Source organism: Pleurodeles waltl, chromosome 9 (genome assembly GCF_031143425.1).
Source record: "Pleurodeles waltl isolate 20211129_DDA chromosome 9, aPleWal1.hap1.20221129, whole genome shotgun sequence".
In the NCBI taxonomy this organism is placed as follows: Eukaryota; Metazoa; Chordata; class Amphibia; order Caudata; family Salamandridae; genus Pleurodeles; species Pleurodeles waltl.
Window position 1 is genome coordinate 734,739,635 of NC_090448.1, and position 21,521 is coordinate 734,761,155.

The following is a 21,521-nucleotide window of genomic DNA, read 5'->3' on the forward strand; positions in this document are numbered from 1 at the left end:
ACAGATTGATATGAAACATCTGTTCCACTGGAGACCAACGTCGTTTGATCTCCAGATCCCCCAGAGGAGCTCCCCACCCTAGAGTGGAAACATCCGTCAACACCATGGCCACTGGAGGCAGCAGTGAAAACTGCCTTCCTTTGGAAAGATTGCCGTCCACAGCCCACTATTGTAGATCCACAGCAGTGTCTCTGGAGATCGTTATCGACTCAGAGATCCCCTTTGTGTTGAAACCACTGCCTCCGGAGGCACCACTGAAGAGCCCTCATGTGCCAGAGTGCATGAGTGACCAACGGAATGCATGAGGTGAACAGACCGAGCAGACGAAGGACCTTGAGGACTGGCATGACCGCTCCACTTTGAAACATTGGAATCAATGCCTGAATGTCCTTAATCCGCTGAGGCGGAGGAAAGGCCCGACTCAATGTTGTGTCCAGTACTACCCCTATGAACAGGAGGGGTTGAGAGGGCTCCAGGTGAGACTTGGTCACAATTAGCGAAAAGCCCAGGTCGAACAACAACTGGGTTGTCATCTGCAGGTGAAGCAGCACGAGCTCTGGAGACTTGGCTTTGATCAACCAATCATCCAGGTAAGAGAATACCGATATCCCCTTACTCCTGAGATGTGCTGCAACCACCGCCATCACCTTCGTGAAGACTCGAGAGGCGGAAGTAAGACCAAAAGGAAGGACCGCAAACTGATAGTGTTGCGACCCCACCACAAACCGGAGATACTTCCTGTGCGACTTGAGAATAGGGATATGGAAGTAAGCATCCTGCAAGTCGACAGACACCATCCAATCTTCTTTGTTCAACACCAAAAGCACCTGCTCTAGGGTCAGCATTTTGAGCTTCTCCTGCTTGAGGAACCATTTCAAAACCCTCGGGTCCTCACCGACCATCCTTCTTGGGGATCAGGAAATCTCGAACAACCACCATGACCCCTTTCCTGCTCCGGAACCAACTCCCCTGCACCTTTTGACAGTAGGGTTTGAACTTCCTGTTGCAACAACAGGAGGAGATGGTCTTCTGTGCAAAAGGAGGGACGGGGAGGGATGGAAGGGGGAAACTCCCAAAAGGGAAGTGCATAACCTTTTCTCCACAATATTGATGACCCAGGAATCCGATGTGATCAGCTTCCACATGCGGAGAAAATTAAACAGCCTTCCCCCTATAGAAGTACGGGATGGAATGGACGGAGGACTAAGGCTGTTTTCCCTGTTGCACCCCCCCCCCGGAGGAAGAGGCAGGGTGCTGCTGGGTGGCTCCTCTGGTTCGAACTCTACCCCTCCCTCTAAATGACCTATAGGGAAGCGTAGTTGGTTGTTGGCCTGCTGGCTGGAGTCGCCCCCGAAAGGAAGAGCCTCGTCCAAACCCGCTGAACCTTCTGAATGATCTGAACGGGGTGGTGGTGGTTGAAGCCTGCAAACCTAGGGACTTTGCCTTAGAGCGCTTCAAGGAGAGCAGGGCTACTGCTGATTCAGCTTTAGAACCAAATAGCTTGTCCCCATCAAACGGCAAGTATAAAAGAGTTGTTTGCACATCAGATAAAAAAAACAGACGATCTCAATCAAGCATGTCTTCTGGTCGCAATGGACGTTCCCATCGCTCTGGCCACCGAATCCACAGTATCTAACCATGACTAAATGAACTGAGTCTTTGCCGCTTCTGCATCAGTCAAAAGTCCCCACATGTCCTGGAGAAAATCCAGCATCTCAGCCTTAGCCGCATCCATCAAGGCATGGGTATGCCTTCCTAAAACACAAGTGGCGTTAGCAGACTTCAGGGTCATACTGCATGAAGAAAAAAATCTTTTTGCCCGACTGCTCCATCCTTTTTGATTCCCTGCCCGACAGGGCCCCAGGGAAGTATCCAGGAGCTGAGCACGAGGAGCAGGAGGCCTGAATCACCAGACTCTCCGGGAGTGGAAACCCAGGTCCCTAGGAGCCACTCTGTATTTCCTTGCCACTGATCTGCTAACTGCAGTTGAAGACACTGGTTTTCTCCAAACCTCAAGAATCGGTTCAGTGAGAGCCTCATTAAAAAGGAGTGGCTCTGCAGCAGCCAAAGTCGGGTGTAACACTTCCGTGAGGATATTGGTTTTCACCTCAGCTGCAGGTAGCCGGAGATCTAGGAAGTTTGCTGCCTTCTTCACCACTGAGTGGAATGAAGCAGCCTCTTCAGTAAACTCGCCTGGAGAAGCTAAGTCCCATTCTGGGGAAGTATTGAGATCACTGGCAGAGTTCAAACCCTGAAAGTCCCCCAGGGGCTCTGCGATCTCTCCTTCCTCCAGGAGCTGCCTCCAATACTCCTGCTCCTCCAATAGCCTCAGAGCCTTCCTCCTCGACTGCAACCTGGCCTCTATCTTTGGCGTCGATAAGGAATTAGCAGACGTAGACGACCTCAGCTGACGCTGATCTTCGGATTCTTCTGACGCCGGATCCACTGGCACAATGGAAAGGCGAGCCTTCTTCGCCAGCGTCTATTGGAGTCGAGGCGAAGTCAACGGCGCCACCCGATCAGCAGCAGGTACCGGCGTCGAAGGTCTTCTCGGCAACGTCAAAGGCACCGGCGCCGGACCAGCACCCTCTACTGGACAGAAGGGCACGAATGGCGGTCGGCTTGTATGGAGCCGGAACGCCCACACCAAAAGCCAATGAACCTGAGGGACCAGCCGGTGCACCGCCAGGAGCCATGGAGCTGAAGATGCTGTACATAGCATTTAAGAATCACGCCGGATCTACACCTGGAGTTGGGAAAGCAGGATACCTCTGGGGGCGTCAGCGCTGAATATTCTTGCGACGTCAGCACTGGATCCAGCACCTCTGACTGTGCAGGCGAAAAGCTAGGACTCTGGCGAGGCTCATCCACTTCAAAGACCGACAGCACCGGAGAAGCCTGAGGGCTTTGTGGCTGAGGTGTCACTGTCGGGCTGACCTCCCACATCGTACAACGCCGAGCAGATGGAGATCTCGAACGGGATCGGTCTTTCTCCGAACGTCGTTGGGAATCATGCAGACGCGAGTCTCATGACGACGCAGTCTCTTATGAGACCTTGAAGATTACGAGGACGACCTCCGATGTCTGTGCTTTTCCTTCTTTTTTTGATTTAGCCAAGAGGAGCTTGGCTTCACGCTCTTTGAGCGCCTTTGGGTTCATCTGTTGGCACGAACCACACTCCTCCACATCGTGCTCGGAGCTCAAGCACCATAAACAGTCATTATGTGGGTCCGTCACCGACATACGGCCCCCGCACTCCCTACAAGGCTTGATGCCGGACTTCCGAGGTGGAGACATTTTTACTAAAAAGTATCACCTCTGAGAAACAGTAGCTCCCCAAGAGCCAGGAGAAAAAAGCGTTACTTAGAAAACACAGAAAAAAGGCAACTGACGCCAGCACGCCGGCTAGGACCTCTTATTGCCTCGATGATGTCAGACAGCGACGCGTGGGAGTCGGGCAATTGTGACGTCCTCCTCGACATGCAGAGCTGGGAAGAAAATTTCCGGTGAATGCTGGTGCATTGGAAGAATTCATTAGGTGAGGAATGCACAGGTAGTTGTGTCCATCAGAAAGAACTATTCTTTACTGTTAGTCAACCAACAATCCATTTTCTAAGGGTTGAGCCCTGGTCAAGCAACAGCCACAGTCCTGTGCAGAGTGAACCACTGAAAGGCTCTAAATCAACCTGTGCTTAACACTGGGTAACTTGGCACACAAAGCAGTCAGGCTAAACTTGAAGGCAGTGTGTAAAGTATTTTTGCAGCACAAACAGTAATACTGTGAAAACAACACAGGAAAAATCAACCAATTTAAAAACAAGAGTAAAATTCTAATATATTATTTGACACCAAAAATCCAATCAGTACAATTAGTTATGAATGATTAAAAATACCATCAAAAAGCAAAATGCGTCAGCTAGGAACATCCGGTCCTACTGTACCGGGCTAATGTCAAGTTCAGGCCGACCACGATGGGGCACAGGTCAGCTACAATCACCAAATTAGTCCTGCTGAAATTTACCTTCTCAGTTCAGTGTCAAGAGCCCTGTTCACACTAGAGGGGGCTGCTGAAACCATTGAGAGCATTGTGGGAGGCTGTTGTAGTAGCACGAAGTTCAGGCATCACAGGCGGCATTGCTGGAGCTTTGTGCGAGTAGCTGACAGTGCTTCGCGTTGAATCGTGGCGCGAGCGGTTAGGTCCCAGCATGAACTGGCCCATTTGCAGTCATAAAGAGCCAAAAAGCTTGATTACAGCTCTGAGCCACACCAAGGGTCCAGGACCCGAGGGGAATTACTCAGGGATCAGAAACTCACTTTAGCGGAGTCCAGAAGCTAGTGCAGAATACTGGGGAGAATCAGGTCCCAGAGGGTCAGATCAGAAGACCAGCAGAATAGCTCATGGAGTCACTCTGGTATCCTGGGTTGAAGGGTGAATTTGTAGGACCTGTTCTCTCACCCAGGCAAGGGGGCAGCAGGTCAGCACAGCAGGGCATCAGTTCCTTCAGAGTAGCAGTCCAACAGAGTGGCAGTCCTTACAGCAGCACAGTAGTTCTTCTTCCTGGCAGAGTATCCCCAGATCCAGAAGTGTTGGTGTCTGAGGTCCTTTTTAATACCGTGGTGTCTTCCTTCTGGAAGATGGCAATAGTTACTAGACGGGCTTTAAAGTCCATGGAATTTCCTCATTCCCCTGTCCTTGCTCCAAGCTGGTGGAAGTGACAATGTGGGGTTGTTAGATCCTTTGTGTGAAGGCAGAGCACAAGATATTCAGTTGCAAGTGGGGCTGTACTCCGCTCTGCCCACTCTCAATCCTGCCAGCAGATGGCCCATTCAAGCACAACTTATTCTTCTATTGTGCGACTCTCTAAGAGGAATTCACAAAGTTTAACTTTCAGTTACTCCTAGACATGTGACCCAGGCTACAGGCACAAAAGAGTGAAGAGCAAAAAATGGCAGCTTTCTAGAAGTAGCATTTATTAAATTGTGATCAAACCCTACTACCGTTTACTAGGGCTTTTCACCACAATTCCAAAGATACCAAACATGAGATAGCTACCTGCTCCAAACTTGAAATTACAGCTTATTGATTAAATGTAATAAAGAATCTCCAACGATATCCTATGGATGGAGTAGGCCTCACAGTGATAGAAAATGAATTTGTGAGCTGTTTCACTATCAGGAATTGTAAAACGTAAAGGTCCAGGTCCAACCTTCTAATTACACAGCTCCCTGCCCTGTGGGTTACCAATGGCCTACCTTAGGGGTGAATTTTATGTAATAAAACAGGAGTTTAAGGCTTGTCAAGGGGTTTTTAATGCCAAGTCAACAATGCAGTTTAAACCTGCATTCAGGCTGCATTGTCAGGCCCGGGACACGTTTTAAGGAGCTACTTAAGTGACTAGCACAATAACTGCTACAGGCCTACTCTTAGCATTTAATTTACAGGCCCGAGTACATGGTATACCACTCTACGATGGACTTACAAGTAAATTAAATATGCCAATGTGACCAGGTTTTAAGGAGAGAGCACAAGCACTTTAGCAATGGTTAGCAGTGGTAAAAGTGCCCAGAGTCCTAAGGCCAACAAAACCCAAAATCAGCAACAAGGTAAAAAATAAAAAGGTTTGGGATGACCCTGCAGAGGGGGCCTGGTCCAACATTTACTATAAGGGGCTTGGAGCCGGCCCACTGTTTACCATTGGTTGGCATCACCGTCACCTTTCGTTGCTGCCTCCTACTTGGCCAGCATGTGCAAGGGATCCCTTTTTTTTCCTGTCTGTGGAGCATGGACCAAGCAGATTGATTCACCTTAATTAGTGTCCATCAGCTGCTCCTGGTGTGACTGTTGTACTATTTTGTTTTCCTCTCGACTCCCCTCATTGTCTGCAGTACTTCTTCCCCCTTCCTCCCATCCCTTCTCCATGATCATGATGCTTCCCACCCCCCTCCCCCCCTCCACTCCCCCCCCCGCTCCCACAGAGGGTCCCCTGCTACAAGCACAAACCATCCCAACATCTGGAATATCTTTGGCTTAAACTTCTGACAGTCTGCTCTATTTGCCTCTTCTCAAACAAGGTGATTTTTACATACTATCAAGACTGAGTACATCTGCTACTCCTGCTTGGAAAAGGCTTTTAACATTTGTAGCTCCGCAACACTGCAGCCCCCAAGCTCCATCTCCTTTATCCCCATCCAGTATGATGTGTATTGCTCTAAGCCAATAGACACTTCTGGTCTACAATATTTATTTGTAAAACAAGCCAGTTCTGGCAGAAGAGTTCCACATACTGACAAGCTCCTGCACTGGATCAAAGGCACCAGATGTTTAGATAGATTAAGGGTACAGATAAATGGTAACATTGTATTATAATTGCATTTAAATATAAGGCTTTGTAGTGCTACAGTGCAATTCAGTGGCAACTTGTGCAACTTTCCACTCCACACAATGCTGTTGCACGCCATACTCCACTCCTAGAGGTGGGTGAGCCACGAAAAGCTCGAGCCAGGCTTGAGTCTGAAGCCTGGCTCAGCTCAAGGTCCTGACAAAACCTCAAATCCATAATGAGTAGAGCTTTCATGTGACTTGTGTCCGCCTTCTCCCCTATACCTAAGATGTGGCATTATGGCCAGAGCTGCAGAGCGCATGCACTATGGTTTGGGGCAATCCCTACACTTTTACTACAGTGCTACAAAGCTTAGTACAGTCGCCCTCATCCTCCTCGACCTCTCGGCTGCCTTCGACACCGTCTGTCACCGAACCCTAATCACTCACCTCCGCTCCACCGGGATCCAAGGTCAGGCCCTGGACTGGATCACCTCCTTCCTCTCAAACCGATCCCGAAGAGTCTACCTCCCTCCGTTTCGCTCAGACCCCACCGAGATCATCTGTGGCGTACCTCAAGGCTCATCACTCAGCCCGACACTCTTCAATGTCTACATGAGCCCCCTCGCCGACATCGTACGCAAGCACATCATCATCACCTCCTACGCCGACGACACCCAACTTATACTCTCCCTCACCAAGGACCCCGCCAGCGCCAAGACCAACCTACAAGAGGGCACGAAGGACGTCGCATATTGGATGAGGCTCAGCCGCCTAAAGCTGAACTCTGACAAAACGGAAGTCCTCATTCTCGGCAACACCCCGTCCGCTTGGGACGACTCCTGGTGGCCCACGGCCATCGGCACCGCACCGACCCCCGCAAACCACGCCCCCAACCTCGGCTTCATCTTGGACCCTCTTCTCACCATGACCAAGCAAGTCAACGCCGTGTCCTCCGCCTGCTTCCTCACCCTACGCAAGATCTTCCGCTGGATCCCCGCTGACACTAGAAAAACCGTGACCCACGCCCTCGTCACGAGCCGCCTGGACTACGGCAACACCCTCTATGCTGGGACCACCGCCAAGCTCCAAAAACGCCTGCAACGTATTCAAAACGCCTCGGCCCGCCTCATGCTCGACGTACCCCGCAACAGCCACATCTCCGCACACCTGAGACACCTGCATTGGCTTCCAGTCAGCAAAAGGATCACCTTCCGACTTCTCACCCACGCACACAAAGCCCTCCACAACAAGGGACCGGATTACCTCAACCGTCGCCTCAGCTTCTACGCCCCCACCCGTCTCCTCCGTTCCTCGGGCCTCGCGCTCGCTGCCGTCCCTCGCATCCGCCGCTCCACGGCGGGTGGGAGGTCCTTCTCCTTCCTGGCAGCCAAGACCTGGAACTCCCTCCCCACCAGCCTCAGGACCACTCTGCATTCCGGAGGCTCCTAAAAACCTGGCTCTTCGAGCAGCAGTAATCTCCACCCCTTTTTTCCCCTAGCGCCTTGAGACCCGCACGGGTGAGTAGCGCGCTTTATAAATATTAATGATTTGATTTGATTTTAGTCAGCTTAAAACAACGCACTTGCACAGTGTGTTATCCTTCAATTTTTTCAGTTTCATTTATATGGTCCAACACTAAAATAGGACATTAAAATTTCAGTTATTAGTCCCAGGCGTAACAGCTTTTTATAATTAAAACGTGCCTACATTCTGAATCAAGGGGACCATTATATTACTCTGGAACATATTGCGTTTTATATTGCATGCTGACAAACTGTATGTAAGAAATCTACTATGCTGGTTGTTTGTTTACGTTTGCTAATAAGGGAATTTTAACTTTAGACATGCGTTTAGCTATTATTCCTCCAGAATTTGAGCACAGACGAGATATTTTACGAATTAAGTCCACAGGTAAATTACCATTTATTTTTAGCTATCCCCGAGTGTTTCACTTTCTTCGAGCTGTTTGGTGCAAGAAAAGCGTGTGTGAGGATGTGTGCCGTCCCCTTAGTCGTATTTAGAAAGGCAAAATCGCCTATAGCCTTATGGTGAAAACAAAACACATTGCAATCTTTAACAAACAAAACCCTCCTTATAATTCCAAATGTATGCAGGATCTTTGGTATTTTCAATCACATGCATAGTTACATCAAGCGCACAAAAAAGGTTACACTGTCAAACAAGTTAATTTAGGTATTCTTTTTCGGACTGGAGAGATAATGTAATTTGCTCGCAATCTCAAGTTACTGGTCACATTTGCAGACAGATGTTGGCATTCCTTTTGTTGTGGTAAACATTCCCTCGAGCATTCAAGGTTGCAGTCTCACAAGGGGCTTTTGTCGCCCATCTACATTACCATGTTTTGACAATATTGGTCCAGCACCGCCTCTGTGTATCTCACACAAGTACAACGGAAAAGTTCATTCAACCTCCTGCTGCCAGTGTTTACACTTCTTCGAAAAACACGGCATTTACGTCTCCATCCTGTCTCTGCAAATTTCTTTTTTATTCTGGTAAAGGCTTTTGTCCATATTCGGTTCCTTCCGTTTTATGACCTTTTGTGCGTTTTTGAGCCATTTGTCAAGTTCAACTCCGAGCACATAAGCCATCATTGTAAACTGACATTTTTATGGTTAAATACGGGGAGATTATGTGACTCGATCTCTACCCACCAGTTGCTGGGGCTAAATTGCTTGGAGCACATTCCAGTGCTCTAGGTTTCTGTCTCGCTTGTAGACTTTAAAAACTGCTTTCGCGCACAGTGCGTGTTTCTGTAATTCACTCAGTTTTACTTTAGTGCCCTGAAGTTTACACTGTTGCATGGGAAACAGACAATTGACGGTTGCGCTATAAGTTTTTATGCAATGTCACACTTGCATTTCAGTGCTCCTATGTGAACCTCGTAAATGTAGGATTTTGTTACGACCAGAGAGACTAGCCTTAAAGCCCAATCGCCAAATGCTGATAGTACTTTGCTGTACGCTTGAAGCACAATCCAGGGCACAAGGTTTCAGGTCCGCTTGAGGGCTTTAAACATGCATTCATGCACACACTGTGCTTTTGGGCAATCCCTGCACTTTTATTACAGCGCTACAAAATTTAAGTAGTCGGCTTAAAACATGGCATTATCACGTGCAGTGTTTTACTGCATTTTCGCCGTTTGACTTCAGGGATCCAACGCTTATATTGTACATTAAACTTTTAGATTTACTACAGGGATATTATGTGATTTCTTCTCTTGAAAACATGGCATTTACACTCGCATGGTGTTTTGTGCAATATATTAATTTCACTTCAGCACTACAAAGTTGACATTATTAATATACATTCTGGTTTCAGTAAGGGGAGATTATGGTCCGCTTGTGGTCGTTAAACACTACATTCACACACACACCTAGTGTGCTTTTGGGCAATCCGTATAACTTCACTGCAGTGCTACAAAGCGTTAGAAGTCGGCTTAAAACACGGAATTCGCACGTACACAGTGCGTTTTACTTCATTTTCTCCGTTTGACTTCAACACTCCAACTCTAAAATTGTAAATTACAATTTTTGTTTTACTACGGGGAGATTAGGATTTCTTCGCTTGAAAACATGGCATTTGCGCGCACATGGTGTTTTGTAAAATTTATCAATTTCACTTCAGTACTACAAAGTTATTAATATACACATTGGTTTCAGTACAGGAAGATTATGATCCGCGTGTGGGCTTTAAACACTGCATTTGTGCCAACAGGGTGTGCTTTTGGGCAATTCACACTTGGACTGGGTTTTCTTTCAGTTTCTCAGCTAAATTTTTACGCTCCAACGCTAACACAGGACATTAACATTTTAGTTATACTACGGGATGATTATGTAATTCGATATCGTAAACTAGGCATTCGCACAAGCACAATGTTGTTATTTGCAAGTATCACTTTCATTTCAACGCTATAAAGTTAATATTGTTAATGTACATTTTGATTCATTATGGGGAGATTATAGAATTTAATCCAAAGAGCCAAAGTCTGATCCTCTGTTGCTATATACCCTTGGCGCAAATGCCAATGTGCTAGGTTTCAGTTTTGCTTGTGTACTTTTATCCCGGAGACAGAATTCGCTATTGCTCACATTTACAAAATGTTGATGGCATGTTGCAGGATGCTTTAAAAAGCTGTCATTTGTGCACAGATGTTAAGAATCATTTCTCGTTGGCTTCAGGGGAGCTGTGTTTGTGGCAGGTGACTCAATTGCTTTGTGTTTTTCAACATCTCAAATACAGCTTGTAGAATCTACAAAAATCTTCCCAGATGCTAAAGTATTCAGTCAGATAGGCTAGCAGACTCTGTTAACAGAGCCTGGAAGTTATTTTCTTCATTTCCACACCACATGTTAACCCAATCTGGCGCTGGTTTCATGCCAAAAGGAGTGGGTCTGTTACAAGTTTGGACATAGATAAAGTTTGGCTAAAGGTTAAAAGCAGCACTATGACTGTTAAATCAATTGTTTTAATTATTTGCCACTTCAGACTGACATGGGAGTTGTAAAACATCCCTTACTACAATGGATTTTTTTTCTTCTTTTTTTTATTTAAAATGCCCAAATGCCCTTTTCTGACTTTTAAAGATGTGGCAAAGTGAGTTTATTTTTTGGTATAAACTTATTGGGGGGAGATTTCTATTTGTAAGGCCCTGAACAAATTGATACATTACTGACTTAGTCCCAACCGTAACAGCCTTTACATGCTATTATGTGAGTTGGAAACAGTGACTGGATCTTTAAGGCTGCAGATACCACTAGTATCCCATCACGCTCAGCAGGTGGCAGTTGCTTGAGTGGTTTTTGATGAGTGTCAGTGATAGGTAAGTCAAATACTTTCCTCTGCTCTGTCTACTGAGGGAGGAGGAAGGGTTGCTTAAAACGTCAGTGGCGATTCCCGTATGAGAGAACTGGAGTTACAGGTAAGAAAATATTCCTTATTTCGCAGGTGATCATCACCGATCTGCGCATGCTGTGCGTTTTTATCTATGTAAAATTTCAAAACCTTTCTAACATCTAGTAAGTGAAGAGTTCTCCCAGTGGTGTTGAAGGATTCTGACAGAAAGCCAACAAATATATTGTTTGATTCATATGTAAATTCAAAATAACTTTAGCAAGACATTTCAGGTGAGTTCTTCAAACAACCTTAGAGTGGAAAACCGTAGAGGTTCATTAACACACAGCATTAGGATTTCACCAACCTTACAAGCTGATGTGATGGCTACGAGGAAAGCCGCCAAGAGATAATGCTGCAAGGAAGCCTTGTGAATGGGTTCAAAAGGATCCTGCATCAGACGTGAAAGGACTATGTTAAGCTCCCAGGGAGAAGGGACTCCTGATGGGAGAGAACACCTTTTTTAAACCTTCAAGGGAATCTTATTACTGGTACTTTGAAAACGAGGTTTGTGAAGGACATTTTCTGTAACTGATAAGAGCCACCAAATGAACCTTTATGAAGGAGAACTGTAAGCCAGATTTAACCAAATAGAGGCAGTAGGGAAGAATTGCTTCTTCCTGGGAAGAAGTAGGGTCTGTGTACTTTGAAAAACACCAAATACAAACTCTCTTCCACTTGAAGGCATATGATGCACAGGTTGATCAATGCTTGGCCTCTGAGAATGTGCATGCAGGCTTGTTTGGTTTATATGACCCTATTGCACTGGCTCAAGAGCCATGCTGCCAATTTCAAAGAGGAGAGATTGAGATGAATCATGTGGCCTCCAAACTTTGTTAGGTCTGGTCAGCATGGCAGCTTGAGATGCAGATGCTGTGACTGGTTGATGAGGTATGTGACCAAACATTGACATTGCCATTCCAGGATATCAGATGAACCTGGCTCTCGAGTGGGACAGCTTGAGAAGGACTGCAGGGATCAGAGGGATTTGAGGAAAGGCTTTGAGAAATCTGCCAGACCATTCAATCCATGAGGCATTCCCCAGAGTTCCTGTTTGGAAGTACCTTGAGGCAAAGTCTTGGCATTTCGTGTTTTCTGCTGTGGCAAGCAAGTCGATGTGCGGAGAGCCTCATAGCTTGAAATGGTCTTGCACCACATGGTTGTGAAGGACCCATTCATGGTTTTCTTGCACGGCCCTGCTAAGGGCATCTGCCTGAACATTTTGTAGGCCTGAGAGATGGTTTGCTGTGATCCACAGGTTCCTGGCTATGAGCCATCACCAAGCTGCTTGAGCTTCGTGGGACAAAGGTCTGGGCCTCAATCCCCTCCCCCTCGAGTTAGTACAAGGTGGTTGTATAGTTCGTCTGAACAAGCAGGGACTGGGTCTTGAATTACTCGCGAAACACTGAGCGCTAGGTGGACGGCCCAGAGCTCAAGAAGGGTTGATGTGGCATATCATCTCCTTCAATGACCATTTGACTTTAATTTGGAGATGATCCACGTGGGCTTCCCACCCTAGTATTGATGCATCTGTTATGGTTTGGGAAGGAGCCTGTTGGTGAAAGGAGACCCCCTGAAAAAGGTTGTCCAGAGAGCACCACCACTGTTCTGCATGCCATCCAAAATAAATTCAGCAGTCTGCAAGTCAAAAATCATAGGACACTATGCACTGTTGTGCTTTGGCATTAACTTGCTCAAATGGAAAGGGATGCTTACCCAAAACTATGTATTAGAATGAAAATGTCACTTACCCAGTGTACATCTGTTCATGGCATTAGTCGCTGCAGATTCACATGTTGTGCATAGTCCGCCGTCTGGTGTTGGGTCGGAGTGTTACAAGTTGTTTTTGTTCGAAGAAGTCTTTGAGTCCCGAGACCGAGGGACTCCTCCTCCTTTGTTCCATTGCGCATGGGCGTCGACTCCATGTTAGATTGTTTTCCCCGCAGAGGGTGAGGTAGGAGTTGTGTATGTTAGTAATAGTGCCCATGCAATGGAATGAATAAGTATGTACCAACTAAGGTTTAAGTAATATATTTACAAATGTACAAATGTTGAAGATAACTTCCAAACGGCTACAGGCTCCCGGGGAGGCGGGTGGGCACATGTGAATCTGCAGCGACCAGTGCCACGAACAGATGTACACTGGGTAAGTGACATTTTCAGTTCGGTGGCATGTGTAGCTGCCGTTACACATGTTGTGCATAGACTAGTAAGCAGTTATCTCCCCAAAAGCGGTGGCTCAGCCTGTAGGAGTGGAAGTAGTCTGAAATAAAGTTCTTAGTACGGCTTGACCTACTGTGGCTTGTTGTGCGGATAGCGTGTCTACACAGTAGTGTTTAGTAAATGTGTGAGGCATAGACCATGTGGCTGCCTTACATATCTCGTTCATTGGAATGTTTCCTAGGAAGGCCATGGTAGCGCCTTTCTTTCTGGTTGAATGTGCCCTTGGTGTAATGGGCAGTTCTCTCTTTGCTTTAAGGTAGCAGGTTTGGATGCACTTAACTATCCATCTGGCTATACCCTGTTTTGATATTGGGTTTCCTGTATGAGGTTTTTGAAATGCAATAAACAGTTGTTTTGTTTTCCTAATTTCTTTTGTTCTGACAATGTAGTACATTAGTGCTCTTCTGATGTCTAATGTATGTAGTGCCCTTTCAGCTACTGAGTCTGGCTGTGGGAAGAACACTGGTAGTTCTACCGTTTGATTTAAGTGGAACAGCGAAATAACTTTTGGTAAAAATTTTGGATTGGTTCTTAGGACTACTTTATTTTTGTGTATTTGAATAAAAGGTTCTTGTATAGTAAACGCCTGAATTTCACTTACTCTTCTTAGAGATGTGATGGCAATGAGAAATGCAACCTTCCACGTTAAGAATTGCATTTCGCATGAGTTCAAAAGGTGGGCCCATGAGTCTTGTTAAGACGATGTTGAGGTTCCATGAAGGAACAGGTGGTGTTCTTGGTGGTATAATTCTTTTTAGGCCTTCCATAAACGCTTTAATGACAGGTATCCTAAATAGTGAAGTTGAATGGGTAATCTGCAGGTATGCAGATATTGCTGCGAGGTGTATCTTTATGGAAGAGAAGGCTAGATTTGATTTCTGTAAATGTAGTAAGTATCCCACTACATCCTTTGGAGATGCATGTAATGGTTGAACTTGATTATTATGGCAGTAGCAAACAAATCTTTTCCATTTGCTTGCATAGCAGTGTCTAGTGGATGGTCTTCTAGCTTGTTTTATGACTTCCATACATTCTTGGGTGAGGTTTAAATGTCCGAATTCTAGGATCTCAGGAGCCAGATTGCTAGATTCAGCGATGCTGGGTTTGGATGCCTGATCTGTTGTTTGTGTTGTGTTAACAGATCTGGTCTGTTGGGCAACCTGACATGGGGTACTACTGACAGGTCTAGTAGTGTAGTGTACCAAGGTTGTCTTGCCCATGTGGTGCTATTAGTATGAGTTTGTTTTGACTCAATTTGTTTACTAGATATGGAAGGAGAGGGAGAGGGGGAAAAGCGTACGCAAATATCCCTGACCAGTTCATCCATAGAGCATTGCCTTGAGACTGCCTGTGTGGGTACCTGGATGCGAAGTTTAGGCATTTTGCGTTCTCCTTTGTTGCAAATAGGTCTATTTGAGGTGTCCCCCAAATTTTGAAGTAAGTGTTTAGAATTGGGGGGTGAATCTCCCATTCGTGGACCTGTTGGTGATCTCGAGAGAGATTGTCTGCTAGTTGATTTTGGATCCCTGGAATAAATTGTGCTATTAGGCGAATGTGGTTGTGAATTGCCCATTGCCATATCTTTTGTGCCAGGAGGCATAGCTGTGTCGAGTGTGTTCCCCCCTGTTTGTTTAGATAATACATTGTTGTCATGTTGTCTGTTTTGACAAGAATGTATTTGTGGGTTATGATGGGTTGAAATGCTTTCAACGCTAGGAATACTGCTAACAATTCGAGGTGATTTATATGCAGTTTTGTTTGATGTACGTCCCATTGTCCTTGGATGCTGTGTTGATTGAGGTGTGCTCCCCACCCTGTCATGGAAGCATCTGTTGTTATCACGTATTGTGGCACTGGGTCTTGGAAAGGCCGCCCTTTGTTTAAATTTATACTGTTCCACCATAGAAGCGAGATGTATGTTTGGCGGTCTATCAACACCAGATCTAGAAGGTGACCCTGTGCATGTGACCACTGTGATGCTAGGCACTGTTGTAAGGGCCTCATGTGCAGTCTTGCGTTTGGGACAATGGCTATGCATGAGGACATCATGCCTAGGAGTTTTAATACCGTCTTTGCCTGTATCTTTTGTGTTGGATACATGGCTTTTATAACCTTGTGAAAATTTTGAACCCTTTGTGGACTTGGAGTGGCTATTCCCTTTGTTGTGTTGATTGTCGCTCCTAAGTATTGCTGTTTTGGACGGCAGAATGTGAGATTTTGTGTAGTTGATGGAGAAACCGAGTTTGTAGAGGGTTTGTATGACATAATCTGTGTGTTGTGAACACTTTGTTGTGAGGGAGTTGGTCTTGATTAGCCAATCGTCTAGGTACGGGAATACGTGTATTTGCTGCCTTCTGATGTGTGCAGCTACTACTGCTAGGCATTTTGTGAATACTCTTGGTGCGGTTGTTATACCGAACGGCAACACTTTGAATTGGTAATGTATTCCCTTGAATACAAACCTTAGGTATTTCCTGTGCGAGGGATGTATCGGTATGTGGAAATACGCGTCCTTAAGATCTAAGGTTGTCATGTAGTCTTGTTGCTTTAGCAGTGGTAACACGTCTTGTAGCGTGACCATGTGAAAGTGTTCTGATTTGATGTAGGTGTTTAGTGTTCTGAGATCTAGGATTGGTCTCAATGTTTTGTCCTTTTTTGGTATTAGAAAGTACAGTGAGTAAACTCCTGTGCTTACTTGTGTACATGGTACCAATTGTATTGCGTCCTTTTGTAGAGTTCTAAAAGGTCTAAATGTTGTTTTGACATATTCTGTGTTTTTGGTGGGACATTTGGAGGGAGTTGGAGAAATTCTATGCAATAATCATGTCGGATAATTGCTAAGACCCAAGTGTCTGTTATCTCCTCCCAGGATTTGTAAAACTGACTTAGTCTTCCCCCCACTGGTGTTGTGTGAAGGGGTTGAGTGACTTGTGAGTCACTGTTTGGTTGTAGGGGTTTTTAGACTTTGAAATTTTCCCCGGTTTCTAGGGAATTGTCCTCCTCTGTACTGGCCCCGAAAGCCTCCCCTTTGGTACTGTCCCTGGTAGGTAGACGGTGTTGATTGTGAGGTGCTGGCTTGTGTGGCTTGACCCCGAAACCCCCCTCTGAAGGCTGTTTTGCAGAAGGTGCCGAAAGTGCCTCTGCCCTGCGGGGAATAGAGTGCGCCCATGGCCTTGGCTGTGTCAGTGTCCTTTTTCAATTTCTCAATTGCCGTGTCCACTTCGGGTCGAAACAATTGCTGTTCATTGAATGGCATATTGAGCACCGCTTGCTGTATTTCCGGTTTAAAGCCAGATATGCGCAACCATGCGTGCCTTCTTATGGTTACTGCAGTATTTATTGTTCTTGCAGCTGTGTCCGCTGCATCCATAGAGGAGCGTATTTGGTTATTGGAGATGTTTTGTCCCTCCTCAACCACTTGTTTTGCCCGTTTTTGAAATTCTTTGGGCAGATGCTCGATGAGATGCTGCATCTCGTCCCAATGGGCTCTATCATATCGCGCTAGGAGCGCCTGAGAGTTCGCGATGCGCCACTGGTTTGCAGCTTGTACTGCGACCCTTTTCCCAGCTGCGTCGAACTTGCGGCTCTCTTTATCCGGAGGTGGTGCCTCGCCTGATGTGTGCGAGTTGGCTCTCTTGCGAGCTGCCCCTACCACGACTGAATCTGGTGGCAGTTGTGAGGTGATAAAAGCAGGGTCCGTGGCGGTGCTTTATATTTTTTCTCCACCCTTGGAGTTATCGCTCTACTCTTGACCGGTTCTTTGAAGATCTGCTTTGCGTGCCTTAGCATTCCTGGAAGCATAGGCAGGCTTTGGTAGGTGCTATGGGTGGAGGAGAGGGTGTTGAAAAGGAAGTCATCCTCGACAGGTTCTGCGTGTAACGACACGTTATGGAACTCTGCTGCCCTAGCTACCACCTGTGCATACGCTGTGCTGTCCTCAGGTGGCGAGGGCTTGGTAGGGTACGACTCAGGACTATTGTCTGATACTGGGGCGTCGTATAGGTCCCAAGCGTCTTGGTCATCTTGGCTCATGGTGGTATGAGCCGGTGAATGTGACGGAGTCTGTGCCGGTGATGTGTGAGTTACAGGTGGAGGAGAGGGTGGCGGAGTTACCTTCTTCACCATTTTTTGTGGTGTTTGTTCTTGAGTTTGGAACTCGAGTCTCCTTTTTCTCCTGATTGGGGGAAGAGTGCTGATTTTCCCTGTCCCACTTTGTATGAAGATCCGCTTTTGTGTGTGGTCTACATCAGTGGTCTGTAACTCTTCTTCAAATCTGTGTTTGCGCATTTGAGAGGACAGTGATTGTTCCTCTGTATATGAGCTGGCAGTTGGTTCGGTTGCTGGTCGTTTTGGCACCGAAACTGTTTCTGCTTGTTTTCGGCTCCGAGGCGAATTTTTTCTTTTTCGGCGTCGATCTTCCTCGGTGCCGCTGTCTCTGCGCCGAGCAGCTTCGGTTCCGCTGTCTCGGCGTCGATCTTTTTCGGCAGCACTTTCTCGGTCCTGAGATTGCTGCGTGCCTGTGTCTCGACCGAGTCGGACGATCTCGGCACCAGTTCGGCCTTTTTCGGTGCCGATGGACGTCACCTACTTTATGGGTTGAGCCATGGCCTGTTGGCAGTGGCGTCCCCTGGGCCTTGTCTGTTTTCTTGTGTGGTGCTTGCTTAGACGTCTTACTCACGGTTTCTTCGACGTCGAATTCCTCCGAGTCAGATTCATGGATGGAGAAGGCTTCCTCTTCTCCCTGTGCCTCGAACTCTCGGTGTCCTGTCGGCGTGGACGCCATCTGCAATCTTCTGGCTCGCCGGTCACGGAGCGTTTTTCAGGACCGAAACGCACGACAGGCCTCACACGTTTCTTCCTTGTGCTTGGGCGACAGGCACAAGTTACAGACCAAATGTTGGTCTGTATATGGATATTTATTGTGGCATTTAGGACAGAATCGGAACGGGGTCCGTTCCATCAGTGTCAATGTTACACGAGGTCGGGCCGACCAGGCCCCGACGGGGGATCGAAATTACCCCAAAGGGCTACCGGAGCTCTTCACGATTCGGTGTCGATTCTATTCTTACCCGATCCCGAGCGAAACAATACAGATGTAGTTTTCCGAAGCTAAGACTATCTTTCCGTCCCGAAACCCGGAGCGAAAAGGAACACGTCCGAACCCGATGGCGGAAAAAAAACAATCTAACATGGAGTCGACGCCCATGCGCAATGGAACAAAGGAGGAGGAGTCCCTCGGTCTCGGGACTCGAAAAGACTTCTTCGAACAAAAACAACTTGTAACACTCCGACCCAACACCAGACGGCGGACTATGCACAACATGTGAATCTGCAGCTACACATGCCACCGAACAAACATGATTCAATAGCTCACACTGTAAAGTTAATCAATGCAATGCATAGCCCAATAAAGAACTTCATTACAAGTACGAGTTAGCAAACTATTTTTATTTTAAAAATATGCAATGATTTTTGTTTAATTCCCAAAACATTGTCTAAAACAAAATTCGAGAGGTTATCCAAGAATAGAACTCGAGAAAATTCTCCAGTAACGTACATGCATCAGAACGACACGGCCAGTTTCCCACAAGTGAATTAGGTTGAAGCCAATAAGAACAGAGCAAGAAGGGAAGGAGAACACCAAGTTTGTGTTCTGTTTGGTGAAGTACCTCCCTTTAATCTGAACATGCAAATGAAGGCTTAGTAGTTAGCCTTCCCCAAAACGAGGCATCAGAAATACACTGTGAAGCTGATTGTAATCTGGTATCTTGAAATTGTGCACTAACGCAAGCAATTTGTTTTTTCCTCATCAAGTTCGACTTAAATCTGTACAGCCACATGAATATCACTTCCAATGCATGCCCCAATTCCAAATGAAAGGTAACAGCACTCAATACCAATAACCATTCCCACCTCCATTCTACTGTGCATCTTTGGTACATCTTCTGATTTAATTAGGTGTGCACATATTATTGTGCACAATTAGAAGTGCACAAAGACTTTGTGTCTAACTAAGCATTAGGCAGAGAGGCCTCAAACAGATCTTCTTGGCTGGTGAAACCAAACATCAAGCAGGTTTAAATATTTCATGTACTACCCACCTGCATTGCAAGTAACTACAGGGCTCTCCGTACCTTACACACAACAGTATCATGGTCTGGGCTTCAAAAGTATCAACTTGTGTGGTGATGGTGGTAGCATGTAAATACAAATAAAAGACCAAGGAGAACGCATTTTCATTTTTTTAAAAGACAGTCAGGATTGTAATAAAAACATGCAACAGACCACCACATCTACAAAAAATTATTTGTTTGAAGCAGAAGAGTACCCTTGAATTATACACTTCAGTGTGGCTCAAATGTATTTATGTATGTCAGAACCCAGTCCAGTGCTTACTGGTTATACAAAAAGCACAATACATCGAATTTCCAGTAGACAATTCAGATAGTCTGTTTCTCTCCAAAGAATTCCCTTTGGGAAAAGGGCATCAAGCTGCACTACAAGCTATAAAATTTAATAACTGAAATGGCATTTCAATAAATGAGCTGTTAAATATTAAAATAAGATTTACTATGGGGCTGGAAGAATGGGGTTGGGGGCAGACTGTAGTGGGATTCAGCTCAGTGTCTAGTGGTGCATTGTTTTGATTGGCTAACTGCGAGGACTCCCCAAAAATATTTTGTGGTGTATTCACTGAAGTTTACAAGAAGGCATCACACCACTCCTTCAGGCAGCTATGACAGTCCCTCGCTTGTTTTGCATTGGCACCGCATGTGTCCTTCAGCCACTCTCTGAATAGCTCGTCGTCTTTCTTGAGCACTAGAAACTGTCCCAGCACCACATACGCCTGGCAGAAAGAAAAAAAAAAAAAACATAAGACAAGTGTCAAAAGCAAAGTACAGACCAGTTAACATCACTGATGAAAAAGCAAAGGCAGGCTTGAAATCTAGGAAAAACTTCAGCTTACACATCTTCAAAAACGTGAACCTTTTATTTCTGTATCTCTTTTTCAAGAGGTTTTCCATAAATAACTAGTCCAACTATTTAGCATCATCAGGTCTGGAAAACAGGCCTGACTTGAAACAGAATGAGATTGAAGTCAGTTTCTGAAACATATTAGAGCTTTTCTTAAGGCTCCATGTTTTTTTCAATTGATTATCACTTTACTGTACAAAAAGACAGGACATTACATACCTCCAGTTAACACTTTCTGGTAGAGACTCTTTTCCAACCACAGATTCCTCGCATTTTGAATAGTCCCCTGGCGTCAGACTGGAGCCAGACGAACGAGTTACTTACCTTCGGTAACGACTTTTCTGGTGGATACATTACCTACCTGTGGATTCCTCACCTCATGAATACTCCCATGGCGCCAGCATTCTACGGAAATCTTCTTACTAAGTCTCTGCACGTCGACGAGGACGTCACTGTCTCGCACGCGACGCCGTCTGACGTCATACAGGCAATAAGAGGTCCTCGACGACGTGCGGACGTCAGTACCAATCATTTTTTACGTGCATGAGAACAACCAGGCAATGCAATGAAAGAACAAAGCAACATCCATTATATTGTAAAAATACACCACATTGTATGAATAACTGTAAATCTTTTTTATGTATATATATATATATATATATATATATATATATAAAAAACTCTCTTTTAAAAATATATACACACACCAAGTATATACATAAAGATATATACACATATACCTATATATATATATATATATATATATATATATATATATATATATATATAAATATATTATATATATATATATATATAAATATATTATATATATACATCTATTGCACCCTCAAAGATCAAGAGGAGCGCACTCAAGGATTACTTGGCAAGACCATAAAGGCAACGGGGAGGCGGGTGGGACCGTGAGGAATCCACAGGTAGCTAATGTATCCACCAGAAAAGTCGTTACCGAAGGTAAGTAACTCGTTCTTCTGATGGATACAACTACCTGTGGATTCCTCACCTCATGAATAGAGTCCCAAAGCAGTACCACGCCCGGCGGTGGGTGCCTAAATGGTCAAACCAAGAAATC

The 21,521-nt window shown here is 45.7% G+C and overlaps 1 protein-coding gene across 1 annotated transcript in view; it reads right to left on the reverse strand.

The window, feature by feature from the left end:
• Positions 1-18,883: 18,883 nt before the first annotated feature.
• The window catches only part of BANF1 (barrier to autointegration nuclear assembly factor 1), a 41,467-nt gene continuing 38,829 nt past the window's right edge, over positions 18,884-21,521 (reverse strand). The window contains exon 3 of the mRNA XM_069207846.1: positions 18,884-20,303. Within this exon, the coding sequence (XP_069063947.1) occupies positions 20,157-20,303 (147 nt within the window). The 3' untranslated portion in view covers positions 18,884-20,156. The remainder of the gene's footprint in view (positions 20,304-21,521) is intronic.